Raw genomic sequence first — 16,285 nt, forward strand, 5'->3', positions numbered from 1 at the left:
GATGTCATAATGGTTCGGATGACGAGGCCTCTTTCTTTTCCGCAATGTAATGGCACATTTGTGTTTTTCCACGGCCGCCGCCGCCGCCGCCTCCGCCGCCTCTGCTGCTGCTGCGGGGAAAATTAGCCGAGCTGTGGAAAGTTCCGGGAGATATTGTGGGAAGGGGGAGCGGCGCGCGCAGACACAGCACGTCGAGCTCACGATGACTTCACGGTGGCACGGCGGGGGGGGCGATATTACCAAAGGGGCTTCAGCAGAGCTTGGTAAACAACACCCGCCTGCCTGATCTGATCTGATCTGTACAAGAAAAGAACCCCACAAAGTACTTGATGTAGATTTCTGCGGATTCCACTCCCAGCTCCAGAGCCGCCCCTCCGGGAGGCGATAAGACGGTGACCTCAGATGGGCCGAATCGGACGGGGGCAAACCCCCCAACACTCCCCCTCCTCCCGGGCGGTAACAGGATGCAGCGGTTCTCTGTTGAACGCTCCGGACAAATTGGACGGATCTGATGTTTCCCTTTTCACGTCCGCCAAGCTTTTATATGATGGAGAGACTTTTCTGTTTGTACTTTCACACCGAGTTCATCTGCTGTCTAATGGCCGCACCTCCCCTCCATTATGAGGAGTCAGTGAGTGAGTGAGTGAGTGTGTGTGTGCGTGCGCGTCAGTTGTCGTCCGAGAGCCAATCCGCCGCCTCTGTTCACTCCAGGAATGCATTTCCACTCTGAGCCGCGAGCACAGCTGCAACCTGAGCGTCGAGGGGATAATATGTACGATTGGCCCGACAACAACGGCCATTACGCTCTCTCGCTCTCGCTCTCTCTTGGCACCGTCGGCTTCTAATTATCGCTCCTCCTCTCCCGAGAGAGAGAGAGAGAGAGAGATGAACTTCCTGCGTCAGCACTGTCACTGAATCAACCAAAGCAGAATTTGGCAGATAATTCCTTCCTCCAATCTTTATTTAGCTCCACTTGCAAAGGATGATTATCCTCTTTTTGTTTTTCATGATGACAGCATCATAGCTGCCCTATTGAAATTTTCACAATTGCTTCAATGATTTGTTGTTGTTGTTGTTGTTGTTCTCTCTTACGTCCAACAGTATTTTCGTCCCTCCGTGAGTGGATGCCATATTTCCTCAGATGGAATTTCTGGCCACAGACGTGAACCTCTCCCACGCAGGAGAACCACAGAAACACGTGTAGCTGTTTAATGAGTCTATATTATTATTTTGTTTCTGTTTGTCGTCGTTTATTGTGTCCTTGTATTCATTTTTAAGAATATATTTTTTATTTCGCTCTCATCTCTGACTTGACGCTACTTACGACATCGCTGCCACTTGAGCCGGTATTACACGACTGCACCGTCCAATGGTTCTATTTGGTTTTATGCCCATTCATATCATGTGAATAATATCATTTGGTAGGTTTTAAACACCTCTTTGTAGTTGTTTCACATCAGGAGTTTTGCATAATTTCTCGGGTGATGTCAAGTTTTATCTTTCCCTCGTCTGTTTTTTATTAATTTCTAGTATTTTGTAGTTATTTAAAATCTCATTTTAGATCAGGTTGTAGTTGTTTAGCGTCTCCTTTCATTGTCATTCTATTGACTTTACAACGTGAAGGAGGAACTGTCTCTCCACACAGAGGCGCCAGCTCAGTGGCCTGTGTCTGTTTGGCCCATTAGCTGAGAGCCTCCTGTTTTGCGTATTTCACGGTGGAACTCCTCCTCGTTACCGTCGAGCCCGCCGGTCTCCCTCCGGCTCCTCTTCCCCCTCTGGATTTGCGAGACGAGGTGTCGGGTGAGACGGTGAATGGGGATTTATTTGACTGTTAATTCCATTGCGGGAACGGCGGCAATAAAGCCCGGATACTCACAGTAGTCTAGATTTCAATCATTGTTTGGAGGGAGGGGGGGGGGGGGTGGTTGGGGGAGAGAGAGAGAGAGATAGAGAGAGAGAGAGAGAGAGAGAGGGAGGGAGAGAGAGAGAGAGAAATTGCACGATGGCGTATGAGCAGTGGCGGCGGCAGACGTCAAATTCTGAAGCCTTGCGTGTGATGAATGAAACACAAGGATAGCTTAATCTTTTTTACCCCCCCCCTCCTCTCGACAAATAGAAAAACCCAGCCGTTGCCCTGTAATGTGGATGGAAAAGCGTTTACTGCATGTGAAGGCTCGTCCGTCCTCCCCGGACGCCCACGTCTTCACTCCGGCAGCTTGGGTTTCTGCTCGGCAGGAGGCGGCCGGGTCCCGCGGGTCCTCATTGACACTCTGATCAGCCGACCATGAGCTGTTTTGATTTCCCCTTCGATTCGACAGGCTGAGTCCAGACAACACCCCTCCCCCCCCTCTCCCCCCGTCTCCTCCCACCTCCCACGCCGGAGCACACCTCGCTCGCCGACGCACGCGGCGCATTGTGTCATTTTCCGACGCCGTCACTCTCGCAGGCGACGGGCGGGCGGAGGCGTCCGTGTGCAGCTGCAGGTGTCGTTTCGTTTTTTTGTAAAAATACTGGTTTCTGATTTATGACCGTCACTTTTCCATCTTTTTTTTTTACTTCTTCGTCCCCCCTGAAAGCTCAGACCTGCCAGACTGTGATGTGTGAACCGCGCCGCGTCACTCCGTCAACCTCCCCGACGCGGCGCAGCGAGAGCTGCCAGGAAAGAAAGGGCTTCGGGAAATTCTCGGCCTGCGGCGTTGAATCCTTATTTACAAAAAGAACACGGGAACAGATCGGAAGAAGAGTGCGCGAGTTATCCATATTGGAGTCCATCTCAGTAGTACACAATAGTGAACTCCATTTTTACGCTCACATCGACTTCCCCCGGTCGTTGTTTTTCCACATCAGAAATAAAACCGTGGGAAAAACGTCTGTGGACGAGACGGGACGTTTGAAAGGGGGGCGCGTGTGCGCGAGGAGCTGGCGGCGTAGCACCATCGAGAAACACTGGCACTCTCTTATTTAGTGATGACATGAGGGACAAACAGGAAGTTACCTGGATGTAACTCCACTTCTATGAGTGCGCACGTGGTCCACATTGGGTGGCTGCGGCTCAGGAGGTGGAGCCGTTCGTCCACCAACCCTGAAGGTGGCCGCGTGCCGATGTGTCCTTGGGCACGACACTTTGGCCCTAAATTGCCTGTGGCGTCTCTTCCGGCAGTGTATGAATGTGTATGAATCATAGAGACAATAAAAAAAGTCTCGAAAGCTTTGAGTGGACTATAGTCATATGGTCCACTCAAAGCGCTTTCCTGTAAAGAGCTTTGAGTGGACTATATGACTACAAAAGCGCTGTATAAATATAGTCCATTTACCAATATAGTCCATTTAAAGGTTTTAAAAATCAGATGTGAGCTATGATTCAAAAACACAGTAGTCCATAAATGGGGCAAAACCTAAGTGGCAACCCACCGCGATGGGTTTGTGGGCTGCCGCCTTGAAGCCTCGAGTTTCGCATTTTCACCGCCGCCATGTTGGTTCTTAGAGACCAGAAGTAACCATATTTGGAGGTGCGAGGGGGTGGGGCTCCCATTGGACGATACCAGCTGTCTATCGCGCTGTATCGAAGACGACTCCTATAGGAGGAGTCGCCCTCTGCTGGTCATTCGTGAGAATGCAGGTTTCAGGACCTGGTGACCATACGTCCATTTTTATGTTCGGTCAATGGGCAAAACACTGATTTTGAAACTTCACTTCTGTTGACCCAAAAAATAAATATATTAGTCTTATAACAGCTGCAACCATTGACCTCCATGACCTTGACAAAACAATCATCAGGCAACAGGGAATTGGTAAGACATGCACACTCAGTGTCTTTGAGGCGTCTTGACTTTATTTCTATGTCCTTGTGAAATTATTCTCTCTTCGCGTTCGCCGGTCGTTTCAGTTCAGACTCCTCTGTCGTCGTAGGGAAAGATGTATGTTTTTGAAAATGCCTGCCTGCGCGCACACATTCTCTACAACCTGCGCGTCATAATCAACCCCCATTCAGGCAGAGTCCTTGTTAATCAAAAAAATCCACGTCTGTGCCGTGACGCCGGCGGCCTTCGGGCGGCTCGAATCGGAAAGAGGCGAATTCGATAACGAATCTCCGCCGTCGAGGTTGCTCGCCTCGTCTTATCTTCTGTCTTAGGAGACGAGAAGTTTTTAATGACTTGTATTATTGCCCGCTTCGAGGGGAAGCGTCCCCCTGCTGGCAATCTGGCCTTTAATATTTCAAATCATCCTCACCTCATGCTCAAATAAAAGAACGCCGCAGCCGCGCGGGTTGTCTGGAAGACTCCTGCTTCTATAATTACCTCTTCAATCAGCGTGTGATGTAGGGGCCGAGTCGTCCCGTGGTCAAAGAGCTCCACGCTTAGTCATTGACTTTATAAATTCAGGTATATGTATATATATATATATATCTGTTTTTGACTCTTGCCTTCGGCGGCTGGCGGGGCAGACATCTGTTCGCCTGCTTTGCTTTCAGACCCTCTCTCATCTTCTTCCTCTCCCTTTGTTGCTCCGCTGCATTATTTTTGAGGTGAAATAACGAGGCTCCTGCGGTATATATCACGGCGAGGGGCGGCGTTCCGTCAGCGGCGCCTCTCGGAGGGACGTGTCAAGTAGAATACGCGCACCGGCGCCTGTAAAAAGAAGATGCAATTACGCCGTTACCCCCTCGCCCATCCCACCCCCTCATCTTCAAGACCCACTGAATCGCACTTTTTTTGGTGTTTGTCTCTTCGCCGCACACCTCTTCAGTGTGTGTGTGTGTGTGTGTGTGTGTCCATAAAGTATACAAATTTCCCCTGTGGCGCCCGTGTGCTACCTGTCAGACACCTTGCATTGTAAGCGTCTTTTCTCCTCGTGGCTATAGGCGGGGAGGGAGGGAGGGAGCGAGCGAGCAAACCCCAAGCCAAGCTCCTCCGCTTCTATATCTCAGAGCCACCATGCGCTGCTTGGCACCATTAACAAACCCCCAAGGGCCACGGCTAACACACGGCACCGAGGCTCTCGCGGTGACAAAGTCACAACCAAGCAACCCTTTTTTTTTTTTTCCTGCGGAGGAAATGAAAAAAACGACCGTGGAGGTTGAAGGAGGGAGTCGGGAGAGAGAGAGAGAGAGGCCGAGAGAGGGTGCGATCAAAGGACATGCGGTCCACCGTGACAAATGTTCCCCCGACTTATGATTTATCACGGCCCCCAGAGACCGAGGTTAGCGAACGCGCCCCGGCAGCTCCGGCTCAGCCGGCGTGTAGTTGTGGATAATACAGATGACTTCTCATGGAAAGAGAGTATCATCTCTATGCTTTTTTAAATTTGATGGTCTTTTGCATTTCTTAGCTTCGCACCGTTTCTCTGTACGAGGCCTCAAGGAAGCAGGAACGTTGAAGTTGCAGTTTAAAGTCCCACTCCACTCAAATAAGTCTCAAATGTCTGACATTGACCACAGGAACTTGTATCTGAGCAAATATAGAGGTTTTTTTTTCACATTCCCGTCCTGGAGGAGGAGATTTCTGTGTCGCTGAAAGTCAAACGGATCCTGGGCAAAGCTAGATTTGGTACGTCACAAATACAGAAAAAAAAAACAATCGCTCAATTATGCAAATGTGAGGCGAAGAAACCTGAAACTTCCAGCGCAGCAGAGGCAGCGTGTCCACGAGCGGACGGCAGGTGTGTCGGCAGGCGGTTAGCGTTAGCATTTAGCCTCCACGAGCGGACGGCAGGTGTGTCGGCAGGCGGTTAGCGTTAGCATTTAGCCTCCACGAGCGGACGGAAGGTGTGTCGGCAGACAGTTAGGATCCACGAGAGGACGGCAGGTGTCAGCAGAGAGTTAGCGTTAGCATTAGCAGTTGGTGAAAGTTTTATGGCCGTCGTCGTTGCGCAGATTCTCCCACCGGTCAAACTAACGCGAGCAGCTCTGGTGGGCGGGGCCTGTGTTATTTGCATATCATGAATATTCACAGTCTCAGAATTCCTCAATGAGGGACAGAGAGAGCGGACAGTTTCCAGCCCCATTTCAGAGGGTTACTTAAAAAACTTTTGGGGGGTAAACAATGTAAAACAAAATATTAGGCATAGCAGATTATTTCTATGTACTTTTGAAACGTGACTGGAGGGGGTCCTTTAACATTGGGTCGCTCTTACAACCGTTAAGACCGCGAGACATATTTTTGAGCGTTACAGAATCTTAGAGACGCCGCTGCTGCTGTCTCCATTTTGCAGCCCGCACTTCCATTCCTCGTGCAGGCGCGACAGGGAAACCGCCGGACCGCTCCGTTTGGTGGCTTTTTGTCAAATGAGCTTTTAATGGTCGCAGCGCTGGACCGGCTGCACGTAATGAAGAGGCACGTTGTCTATTGTCTTTTTGTCTGTTCCCGACATTTCCTGGTCGGCGATGCAGCCGGCTGCCTACATCTGTGTGTGTCATGACCGGTGACAGCAAGTTTTTTAATTCTACTATTTGTTTAGGGTTTTTTTGTAGAGGAGCAATTATCCGGCTTTTTCAAAAGCAGTGAAAGCAATTAGAGGAAAATCTGGCAGGGAAAACAGAGAGAGAGGGAGAGAGAGAAAAGCATAATTTGGTGCAGCGGTGATGTGTCTTGTAATGTTTCTGCTCCCCTTCTTTACTTAATCATCTCGCGACCTGTTTGAATTAGTGCGGCTGCTGATTCCAGGCTGCCTGTGGTTAGTTTTGCTGGGAGAGAAAGTTATTATTTGAAAATTAAAAGCAGAAAATGAAAGTCACTGTTCTCCGAACGTGTGTTACACTTTAATTTGGCTTCCCTGCGAGGAAGGCACATTATCATTCCATCAATATCTGATTCAGAACGGCGTGTTCATTGAAGATGTTCGCTCGAGAGAGAGAGAGAGAGAGAGTCGCGTTGTCCTTTCTTTGCTTCGCTTTCTCGTGGCTGCTCAATTACTGCATCGTCGGGAAAAAGAAGGTCCCTCTTGACTTTAGAGAAAATTACAGGGGCACGTTCCGTTAGATCTCCAGAAACACACTCGTAAGGCAGCACAAGATATTCAAAAGAAATTATAGCTTTCGGTGTTTGAAAAGTAACTGAGGACATTTATTCCAAGGCTGGGGAAGTGATGTAAACTGATGTAAAGTTAAAATCAAAGTTGTCCCATTCACCTGTTGCGAAACTGTTCAACCCTGCAATAAAGACAAAAAAAAGAAGTGTTATTATTAATCGACCGTCGTACGAGAAGGAATTCTTTCCATCCATATCATATCATCATAATCCCGGGGACCCTCAAATCATTTGATGCCCATTCGAGATCATTTCCGCGGGGCTTCAGTACTCACCATCTTCTGCAAAGGGGGAAAAGAAAGGCCCCATTGAGCGCCGGCGTTTTTTTTTCCCCCTTTCGGTTTCGCCGGTCTCGGTGAAAGGAGTCAGTCCAGGGTGTGTCGGTGGAAATGCACCATCACGGTCGTCCGTTAAGTGGTGCTACATGAATCTATATTTCAGCACAGCCAGGCTTTCAATGGTGTCTGGGACCAGTTTGAGGAGGGGGGGGGGGGGGGGTCCTTTTACCTGAAAATGTGTTATAGTAGGCGAACCTTTTAGCAGGAAGTGTTTGTCGTTGAAGGAGTGATGCATCACTTGTCCTCCTATCGAATAAAATGTGACTTAGTGTCATGGCTACTTTCCACGGTCAGATCGGTTTTATGAAATACAAAATACAAAAGCCGGCCGCAAACCCCCCCCCCCTCATCGAGTGCAGGCAAGCAACCGCTGTCGTCATGACAACAGAGCCTTTAAAACAGCAACGACGACGATGTCCGTGCGACACCTGTTAAGAATATGTCGTCAGACTTCATCGGCTCTGGGAGAAAACGCGAGGGTGAAAGCGAGCGCGATTTGATAAACATGAAAAGAAAAACTGAGGGAGAGTTTACACTGCAGGTTGTTCACTGTGTCACGACCGACACCGCGGAGGAGTAGCACATCCGGGAGACAGAAACCAACAGTGAAGATGGAGCGATGCGGGACGACCCGGGCGGTCTCTTCATCTCGCGTCCTTGAGCCCTGAGTATGCTAATAAGGCTGAAAACTCATTCGCCGCCGCAGACATGCTCATCATCATCATCATCATCATCATCATCATCATCATCATCATCTCGGTGCCTGGAAGAAGGCGCGGCTGTTGGAATCCGGAACCTTTTTTGACATTTCACGGCCGAGCGGCGTGAAGGCCGATGAGTCACACCTGGGCCCAAAGTGCCCCCCCCCCCCCGACCGTTGTTCATACGACCGCCTGCCCGGGAATCGCACAGTCGGCTCCGTGTCAGCGCCAGAGCCGGTCACTTATCCGTCCTCGATCGTTGGATTGGGATCGTCACTTCCTGTCGTCTTAACCTCTCCACTATTCCTTGACCTCAGTGGAAAAACGCCATGAGTTCAAGGAAACTTGTAGAGGTCGGACTCATTGGACTTCACTGGACTCCGTCGGCGTGTTTCATCATCAGATGTAAACGCTTCATAGGCAACGATAACTTACACCATGACGTGCGTCTCTTCTGGGTCGGATTCATTCTCTTCTTCTTCTACTTGCATGGTAATGCATAGTAAGGTCTGATTTCGGGGGGGGGGAGGGGATTAATGTAACGCTGATAGATGGCTGTGGCCGTCTGCAGTGACAGGATATGTTCTGGCCGTGACTCAGAAAAATATGCTTTTTTTTCTTTTATTATTTTCTTCATTGTTTTGGTTTCCATTTCCGTCAGCGGTGGGCGTGTTGGGACGCACGACCTGGATGTGGACAGATGCCCGCATAAACCTGAAACCAAACAAGGAGCCGTTTTTTATTCATGTGGGCGCAGAAACACAAACACAATGACACGTTCTCTACTCGGTTTAAAATGTTAATCGAGCTTTTTTTTTATTTTTAAGTCGGCCTCATGGTTCTAACTTCCACCCGGCTGCGGTTGTTTGTTTTTCCGAAGTTCCGAGCGTCTTGCGACGAGAGACTTAAATCATAGAGCACACCAGACTTCCATGTGACGTGCACGACCCCCCCCCCCCCCCCTCGCACCCGGTGGTGTTGACGGGGATTTGGCGCTTTGGAGTCTCCGAACGTCTCGGTTAAACGCCGCAGCAACAGCAACAGCCCGGGCGCTCGAGGAAAACAACTGTTTGCTTTGGCGTGAACGTCAAGCCTCGCACTGACTTTGACTTTGCGCCTCTACAGTAAAAGTAAATTTAAAGGGAAGTGAAACAGAGATCAATCTGCGCAACTCATTTCTTTTTTCGTGGTCGCTGTTGGGTTCAGGACGAGCGGCACTTCTCTCTTCACCTCGTCCCACTGATCGGAGGAGCACCACCTCATTTTTCTCAAGCTTCCACTCGGTTGGGTTTTCGACTTGTAATAATTTGATCTGTGCTTGTTTTTGAAAACGCACCGGACCCCTTTCTCGGAGAACACTCATTACATCTGACGGAAGGTATTCGAGCGAGTGCAAACGCTATACACTGCAAATCCATCAGGGCTAATCGTACAGTAGATGCCTCTTTTAAACAACGGCAAATTATTCCCATCCGCTCATCCGTCGTCACCCAGTGGCCGTGATCGCGCGTCTGTTAATTGCGAGGGGCCATGAACCGATGCTTCAGCGCCGGGATCGCGGCGTGTATTGATCATGCGGGCGTCTTGTAATGAGGCCGAAGCGCTTCCAGCTCATCGGGTTGGCAGCGAAACCACGAGGGCGGACGCGAGCCGGTTGGCTGCGGCGGCGCCTCCATTTGTTTTCGTGCCGGTTGGCCCCGTCACTCAATCGGTTCCTGACTTTATTTCCCCCAGGAATGTGTATTTAAACAGAGCCGCCCCCCCTCAGGTGCATTCATCGCCGCCGCCGCCGCCGCTCGTCCATCCGTCAACATCAGAGGCGAGGGGTCTGTAACGCGGCCACATTACGCCGGTTATTGTGTTCTCTCTCTCTCTCTCTCTCTCTCTCTCTCTCTCTCTCGTGGCGGGCCGCACTGCCACGACCACACGGCATCCGTCCTCAGCCAATGGGTGCTTTGGCCCCAGAGTGGATGTCATTAGATTTGGGGGCTGATTGATTGGCCGCTGAGAAGTCGTTTCTCAGTCGATGTGGTTTTTTGTTGGGGGGGGGGGCCTGCGAACGCCGGGTGGGCTTTCGCTCCTTTCCCCCTGCCTCACAAGCAGAACCGATTTTAGGGTTTGGTGGCCGAAGCTTTGGCCAAGAATCACGACGCCAAGGTTTCATCCACTCAGAACTTTGCAAGTTAAACATTTCCAAGGAGCAGAGGAGTCAGTTTCTTCAGAAGCATTTGCCCACAAACAGACCATGAAGCAACACGGCCCTGTTTCCGTTGTCGCTGCAGATCTACTGTCAACGTGATAGCTTTTGAAATACAAGATGCTTTTATCGATGGAGTTTTAAGTCCTCCACTTTGGCCCTGAATTAAACAATACCAACAACTGTTGAATGGACGAAGAGGAATTTTCTCCTCGACGGACCCTTGATGGTCCTCGGAGGACACAAAGCCCCTTTGAATTTTGACAACTTTCTTTTATTGTATTTAGCGTCTTGACAACCACTGGATCGGATGTATAGAGCGGGGGACTTATTTAACGCGGCCTTGCGGAGTCTCTACTACGGCAGCGAGCCGCTGGAGATGGTGAAGCTCCGGCCGTTTCCTGCCCGTCGCGCCGCCGGCCGGTTCGCACGACGCAACAATGCAATGGCGTCCGTTTGGGACTCCCGAGGTAACTCCGGCTGCCACCGGATTTTTTAATTAACAGCGGCGGGGGCACATTCGGTTACAATCGGCGCAATGCGAAGAGTCAAAACCGGAGAGACTGAGGTATTAATTAACGTCGGAGCAGATCGGGGCGAGGCGTCCGCTCTCGCAGGTTACCACGTCTCAGGATTATCGGTGCTCTGAAAGTCACTTATCACAATGAAAGGCGACAGAAGGTAGAAGGCAAGCATGGAGTCACTTTATTTCAAGAGACAGGAAACAGCGACAACGCCAAAAGATCTCTGTTTTCCATTTTCCGGGTTCCGATTTGAACAGTCACACCCCTCATCCGACCTCGTTCTTCCGCGGCAAACGCGCCACACGCACTGCCCGCCGCAAAAGCAAGCGTGCAATTCGGCGCCTGAAGCCCCCGGTGTGTAATTTTTGTGCTCTTCTGGCGGCACCTGGTGGTAAAGTCGCAAACCGCAACCGACCGAGCGACCGACGGGGGACACTTTATTGTGCCGCAACCCATCGCTTCAGGTGTTTCCTCTCTCGCGCTCGACGACCCGGGTCAACCTCCGGTATTCGACGTATAATCTCGCATAGTCGTATAATCGATAGGCATATGTTCCTCATGTCTATGTGATCTACATTTTGACTGCACTAAATCAAGTGCAGCATGTAACTGTAACTAATATGTTGTATTAGTTGACATGTTTTTTTTAACCATTTTGTCCCTGAAGGATCGGGACAATCCTGATTTTTATTAAAGTCCTTATTAAAAGTTTTGATCCAGACCCCAATCCAAGACTTGATTTCATGATGTAATCTGATTTCTCTTTTGAAGAAGCCAGATTTGATCCAATCCGATCGCTCAAATTTTGATCAGATTACTTTTTTAAGCAACTCGTGGGCCCGAGATGCCGTTTGCAAAACCCTCATATTGACCGGACTTCATTAAAAGCTGCACTTTATTGCGACGGCCTCGTCGCAATTTGGCTCGGCCGCTCGTGCCTTTTTTTAAAACTTCATTTCAAACATTTTCATCATCGACTCCCTGTGTTGTTACGTCTGCCGCCTGCCGCCGCTCTGCGAGTATGCAACGTTTAATCCGGTTACGGTACACTAAAGCCACTTAGACTTTCAGCTCCACTACTAATGCTCCAGCTCGGCGCGGCGGAGCTTTTTTGTGTCGTCTCTCTTTTATTATTACAGCGAGAAAGTCGTGTGATACAGAAACTGTGATGCTGCAGGAAAATCGTCCAACGTCTACCAGCTTCTTTAGCGGTGGGATTTTATTTCTGCGATAAATGACAATAAATATGGCTGAGGGTTTTAGTTTTGTTGTCATTTATATCCATAGCTCCATGATTTATGTTGGTGAGTGTTAGAATGCCCTTCTGCTCTGCAAATGCATATTTAATCAGCCTACATTGCTCGTGACTTCATTAAACATTAAAGTCCCAGCACTTAATTTTCCAATGTGCATGTTTTTTAATTGATATCCACTCTGCAACACTTAACCTCCAAGTACAGCTGACTTGGAAACCACGCGGGCGCGCGTGTGCGTCTGTGGCATATTGAACAGCTCACGCACAATCCCGCATCGAGCGTGCGTGTCTCTCTCTCTCTCTCTCTCTCTCTCCTCCCTCCTCTCTCTCTCTCCGCTGTCTCCTCCTCCTCTCTTCCACTGTGGATCTTGTTATTTCACACCTTGGCCGCAGCCTGCAGGCGCCGTGAATATACACCGTGCACCGGGTTTTTTTCTTTTCTTTTTTTCCTCCTCCTCCTTCTTCTGGTGCCAACCGGCTCCTCGCTGCTGCAGCTTCCCGGTGCTGCTGCCGCTGCTGCTGCCGCTGCATCAGCCGGTGTATTTATCTTTCAGTATTTGCCAATCCTTTTTTCCCCCCCTCCACCCCCTCCTCCTCCTCCTCTGGCCGGGGAACCAGCAGCAGCTTCTCTCGGCTTCACGGGGGGAATCATGACCACAGCGAAGGATGCGCCGACGAAAACGTCTCATCAGCAAGAACAGGTATCGATGAGCGCCCCCCCCCCCCCCCACCCCCATCACTCTTGCTCCTCGCGTATCAATATCAACATGTTGCCACGTTAAAGACTCCGCCGATCATCGCCTTGTTATAACGAGAGGAACGGTTGGTTAATAATTGACGTGCGCACTTGGAAGTGGTTCGCCGGCGCTGCGGTGTCGGTCCATCACGACTGTGCGTGTGTGTGTGCGCGTGCGTGCGAGTGTGAGTGTGTCTGCGCGCGTGTGCGTACGTGTGTGTGCGCGCGGGTGCGTACGTGTGTGTGTGTGTGTGTGTGTGCGCGCGCGGGTGTGTGTGTGTGCGCGTGTGTGTGTGCGCGTGTGCATGTGTGTGCGAGTGTGTGTGTGAGTGTGTGTGTGTGTGTGTTTGTGATCGATCCTTAATGTCACAATTCGTTGACTTTACGCACGCGGGGCAACTTGTGCCAAACACATTGCGCCCGGTGCGCGTCACCTCGCAGCGGCAGGACGCGCAGAATCGGCCCGTTCGGTTCGTTCGGCGTCAACTTATTTCTGGAATCAGACTGTGTGTGTGTGTGTGTGTGTGTGTGTGTGTGTGTGTGTGTCCGTGTACGCGCCTGCACAAGTGCCCGCCGCGGTTGTTCACGTCAACTCTTTGCGAATCACGATGAAGGGAATAAAAAGGGATCTTTTGGAAATCTCGAGTTCCCTCCCCTGTCGGCGTGGCGCAGGCTGCGTGGCTCTGCACTGGTTTTTAATTTTTAATTTTTAATTTGTGTTTGCCAGCTCCATCCGTCCAGTCTGTGGTGATGGAGCCTCTGTTGACGGACTCACCCTTAATAACAGAGGAAACAGTGCACGCGTTTGTTTTTGTTTGAGGGTCAATGTTTCATGTTCAGGAAAAAAAAAGAAAGACCCCATTTCTTTTTTTTTTATTGTGCTTTGTTAACGTTGACAAATAACACAAACGCCTCCTGCAGCAGAGAGCCGGTGCCAATGCTTCACACGGTTTCCCCACTGGTGTCGGGCGTCTTGTGGAAGCTACGAGAAAGAAACACAACTCTTAAAAACGTTTCCAATACATTAAAGCCAAGCGCCCGAGCGCCTTGTTCTCGCCCGGCACTGAACAAGGTAGCGTCACCGTCTCTACTTTTCTGACACCATCATGTTTTGCTCCAATTTGATCTCACTTTCAAACCTTGAACTCAACCAGACAAACACTCTGAGAGTCATTCGTTGACCTGTCAGTCTGTCGCTTGCTGCCTTTTCCTTTTTCCCAAGTCGAGTTCATGAATCATACCGCCACCACCGCCACCACCGCCGCCGCCGTACCTTGCTCCGAGTCTGTAAACACAAACTGTAACTTCAGGCAGCCTCCGCCTGCGTGCTGCCGCACTGAAGGCGAAATATGACGTGAAAGGTGAGAAGGTCACACTTGGATTTGTCGCCCCCCCCCCCCCCCCCCCCCCCCCCCCCCAGCTGTGATTTAGCCATGGACTCCTGGTCACGCCCTCGGAGGCAGGCAAAGGTCCGCCGGCCCCGCCTTGCATATTCTGCACGGGCAGTCAGGCTGTGCCGGCGTGGACATTAACAGAAGCGGCCGATGAAGTGAGACTGGATCGTGGTGAAATGATGAATTGATTGAAAATAGATTTTTTTTTGATTTATCGAGCAAAAACGGCAAAAAGAATCTTCACCTTGTTTTTTTTTTGGTTGTATGTGACTGTAAATTGAATGTCTTTGGCTTTGAGACGGAAGCGGTAATAATTTCAACCCCCCCAGTTAATCAGTGAGTCTCATTAGTCAGGAAACTGAGAAACGCTTGTACAAAAATCTTCTAAATATTAGTTTTGTCTGAGAGACAAACCTGAAGATATTTAATTCAGTTGGAACCAGATAATCGCTTTGCTTTTTTTTTTTTTTTTTTTGCTCAACACATGGTATAAATAAGAAACGTTCCATCTATTCTATCTATATTATCTAATCAAATAAAAGACTTAATCTTTTCTAAGCCTTTTGTCGCGGGCCCTAATCTTACAATCCTCTCCAAGAACTTCTGACTTTGGCTTATTAGCCGTTGGTCTCGACTGCGTCACTTACTTGTAATCGCTGTATCGAGTCGCTTGATATTGGAAATATTCGTACCGCCTGCGGGAAAAACCAAACCTTTTTTGTCAGTCACCGGCGAGATCAGAGACGTGGTGATGCGGGAACGATAACAAATGGCGGCTGTCGGTAGATTCTTATTGAGGCGTGGAGCTCCAGCAATATGAATAAATGCTTCAAGCGCGTCGGGTTGTAAGATCAGCGATGTTGCATGCAGACATGCATGCATGCACAGGGGCGCGCACATATTACATCTGGTGTACGCCCACACACACACACGCACGCACGCACACACGCGCAGTCACCGTGATTACACGAGGACCTGTTGTTGCTTCCTGAATGATGGTCTGCAGGCGGGGGCTTACGGTCCGGGGACAGAGGACGGAGATAGAGGGCAGCTCCCCAGAGATAGCAGCAGCCCCGCCAGTAATCAGCCAGTCACAGTCCAAGGGGGGGAATCACGCCCGTAACCCTCATTACTGCAGCGGTGCGGAGGGTGGGCTGGCGGTGCCAAAGGTTAAATTGGCGTTCGGGCGCGGTAATCCATTTTCACAGACGGGGAAACCTAAAGTGGCACTTTGTTCGCAGTCAAAGAAGAGTCAACTTTGGCTAATTGCAAAGATGTTGATGTAACGGAGAGTGTTATCAGGGCGGGGGGGGGAACCTGCAGATGTGGCACGGAAATACTTGCTGGAATAAAAATTCTGCTTGCTTGATTCTCATGAAAAGTTAAACAGCAGCGATTAAGTCCAGACGCTGTCCCAGTTTCCCAGAAGATGAAAAAAATGTGTTGTAAAACTTGCTGTTTCGTGTCCCTAACTTGATGTCGCCCCCGCTGCCCGTTTAACATCCTAACATCATAATCACATAATCATCTGCCTGTTACCTCCCTCTTTTCTTTTCTTTTTTCCCAATTTCTGTGCGACTGGCAAACTTGTGAAGTCTTAGCCCGGTAGTACGTGCTGAAGGGAGAGAGACTTTAGACACTGCGAGAGCCGAACCGAGAAGCGATGTCTGCCCTGCTGATGTTGAATTTGCGATATTTCGTATTATCGGAGCAGCAAAAAAGACGCGGGGATGGATTCAAATAGAAAAATGTCCAATCAGTCCACGGTGGCAGCTTGAGAAACAGCTGAGCAGAGCAGCATGTGGGTGTTTTTGCTAAAGAGGATAGTCACCCAGGGGCCAAAGGAGGAAGTGATTCATTGACGACCCAAAGCATGGGTGTATAGCAAGTGTCTATTCATTTATATACTTATTTCTCATCTCCGTAGCGACCCTAATGTGTTTAATGCCATATAGATCTCAAGTAAGATTTCCTCGGATGTGTTCCTGTCGAATATTGACTAGGGAAAAAAAAAGTTGTTTACTTGAAACGGTGCCTGTCTGCAGAGGAGCTGATAAATCCGAGCGTAAAATGTGAAGGTGCCCCCTCGAAAGCCAGAAATATTGGCACACAGGA

At 49.8% G+C, this 16,285-nt stretch overlaps 1 protein-coding gene across 3 annotated transcripts in view; it reads left to right on the forward strand.

Moving 5' to 3' along the window:
- LOC118291008 (dipeptidyl aminopeptidase-like protein 6) overlaps window positions 1–16,285 on the forward strand; it is a 153,191-nt gene that overhangs the window by 71,451 nt on the left and 65,455 nt on the right. The window contains exon 1 of one of the 3 annotated variants that reach the window (XM_035618859.2): window positions 12,395–12,741. The exons of the other annotated variants lie outside the window; for them this stretch is intronic. Within the exon in view, the coding sequence (XP_035474752.1) occupies window positions 12,691–12,741 (51 nt within the window). The 5' untranslated portion in view covers window positions 12,395–12,690. Of the gene's footprint in view, window positions 1–12,394; window positions 12,742–16,285 lie in introns of those variants that run through there. 3 annotated transcript variants of the gene reach the window in all.

Source organism: Scophthalmus maximus, chromosome 21, assembly GCF_022379125.1.
Source record: "Scophthalmus maximus strain ysfricsl-2021 chromosome 21, ASM2237912v1, whole genome shotgun sequence".
Classification (NCBI taxonomy): Eukaryota; Metazoa; Chordata; class Actinopteri; order Pleuronectiformes; family Scophthalmidae; genus Scophthalmus; species Scophthalmus maximus.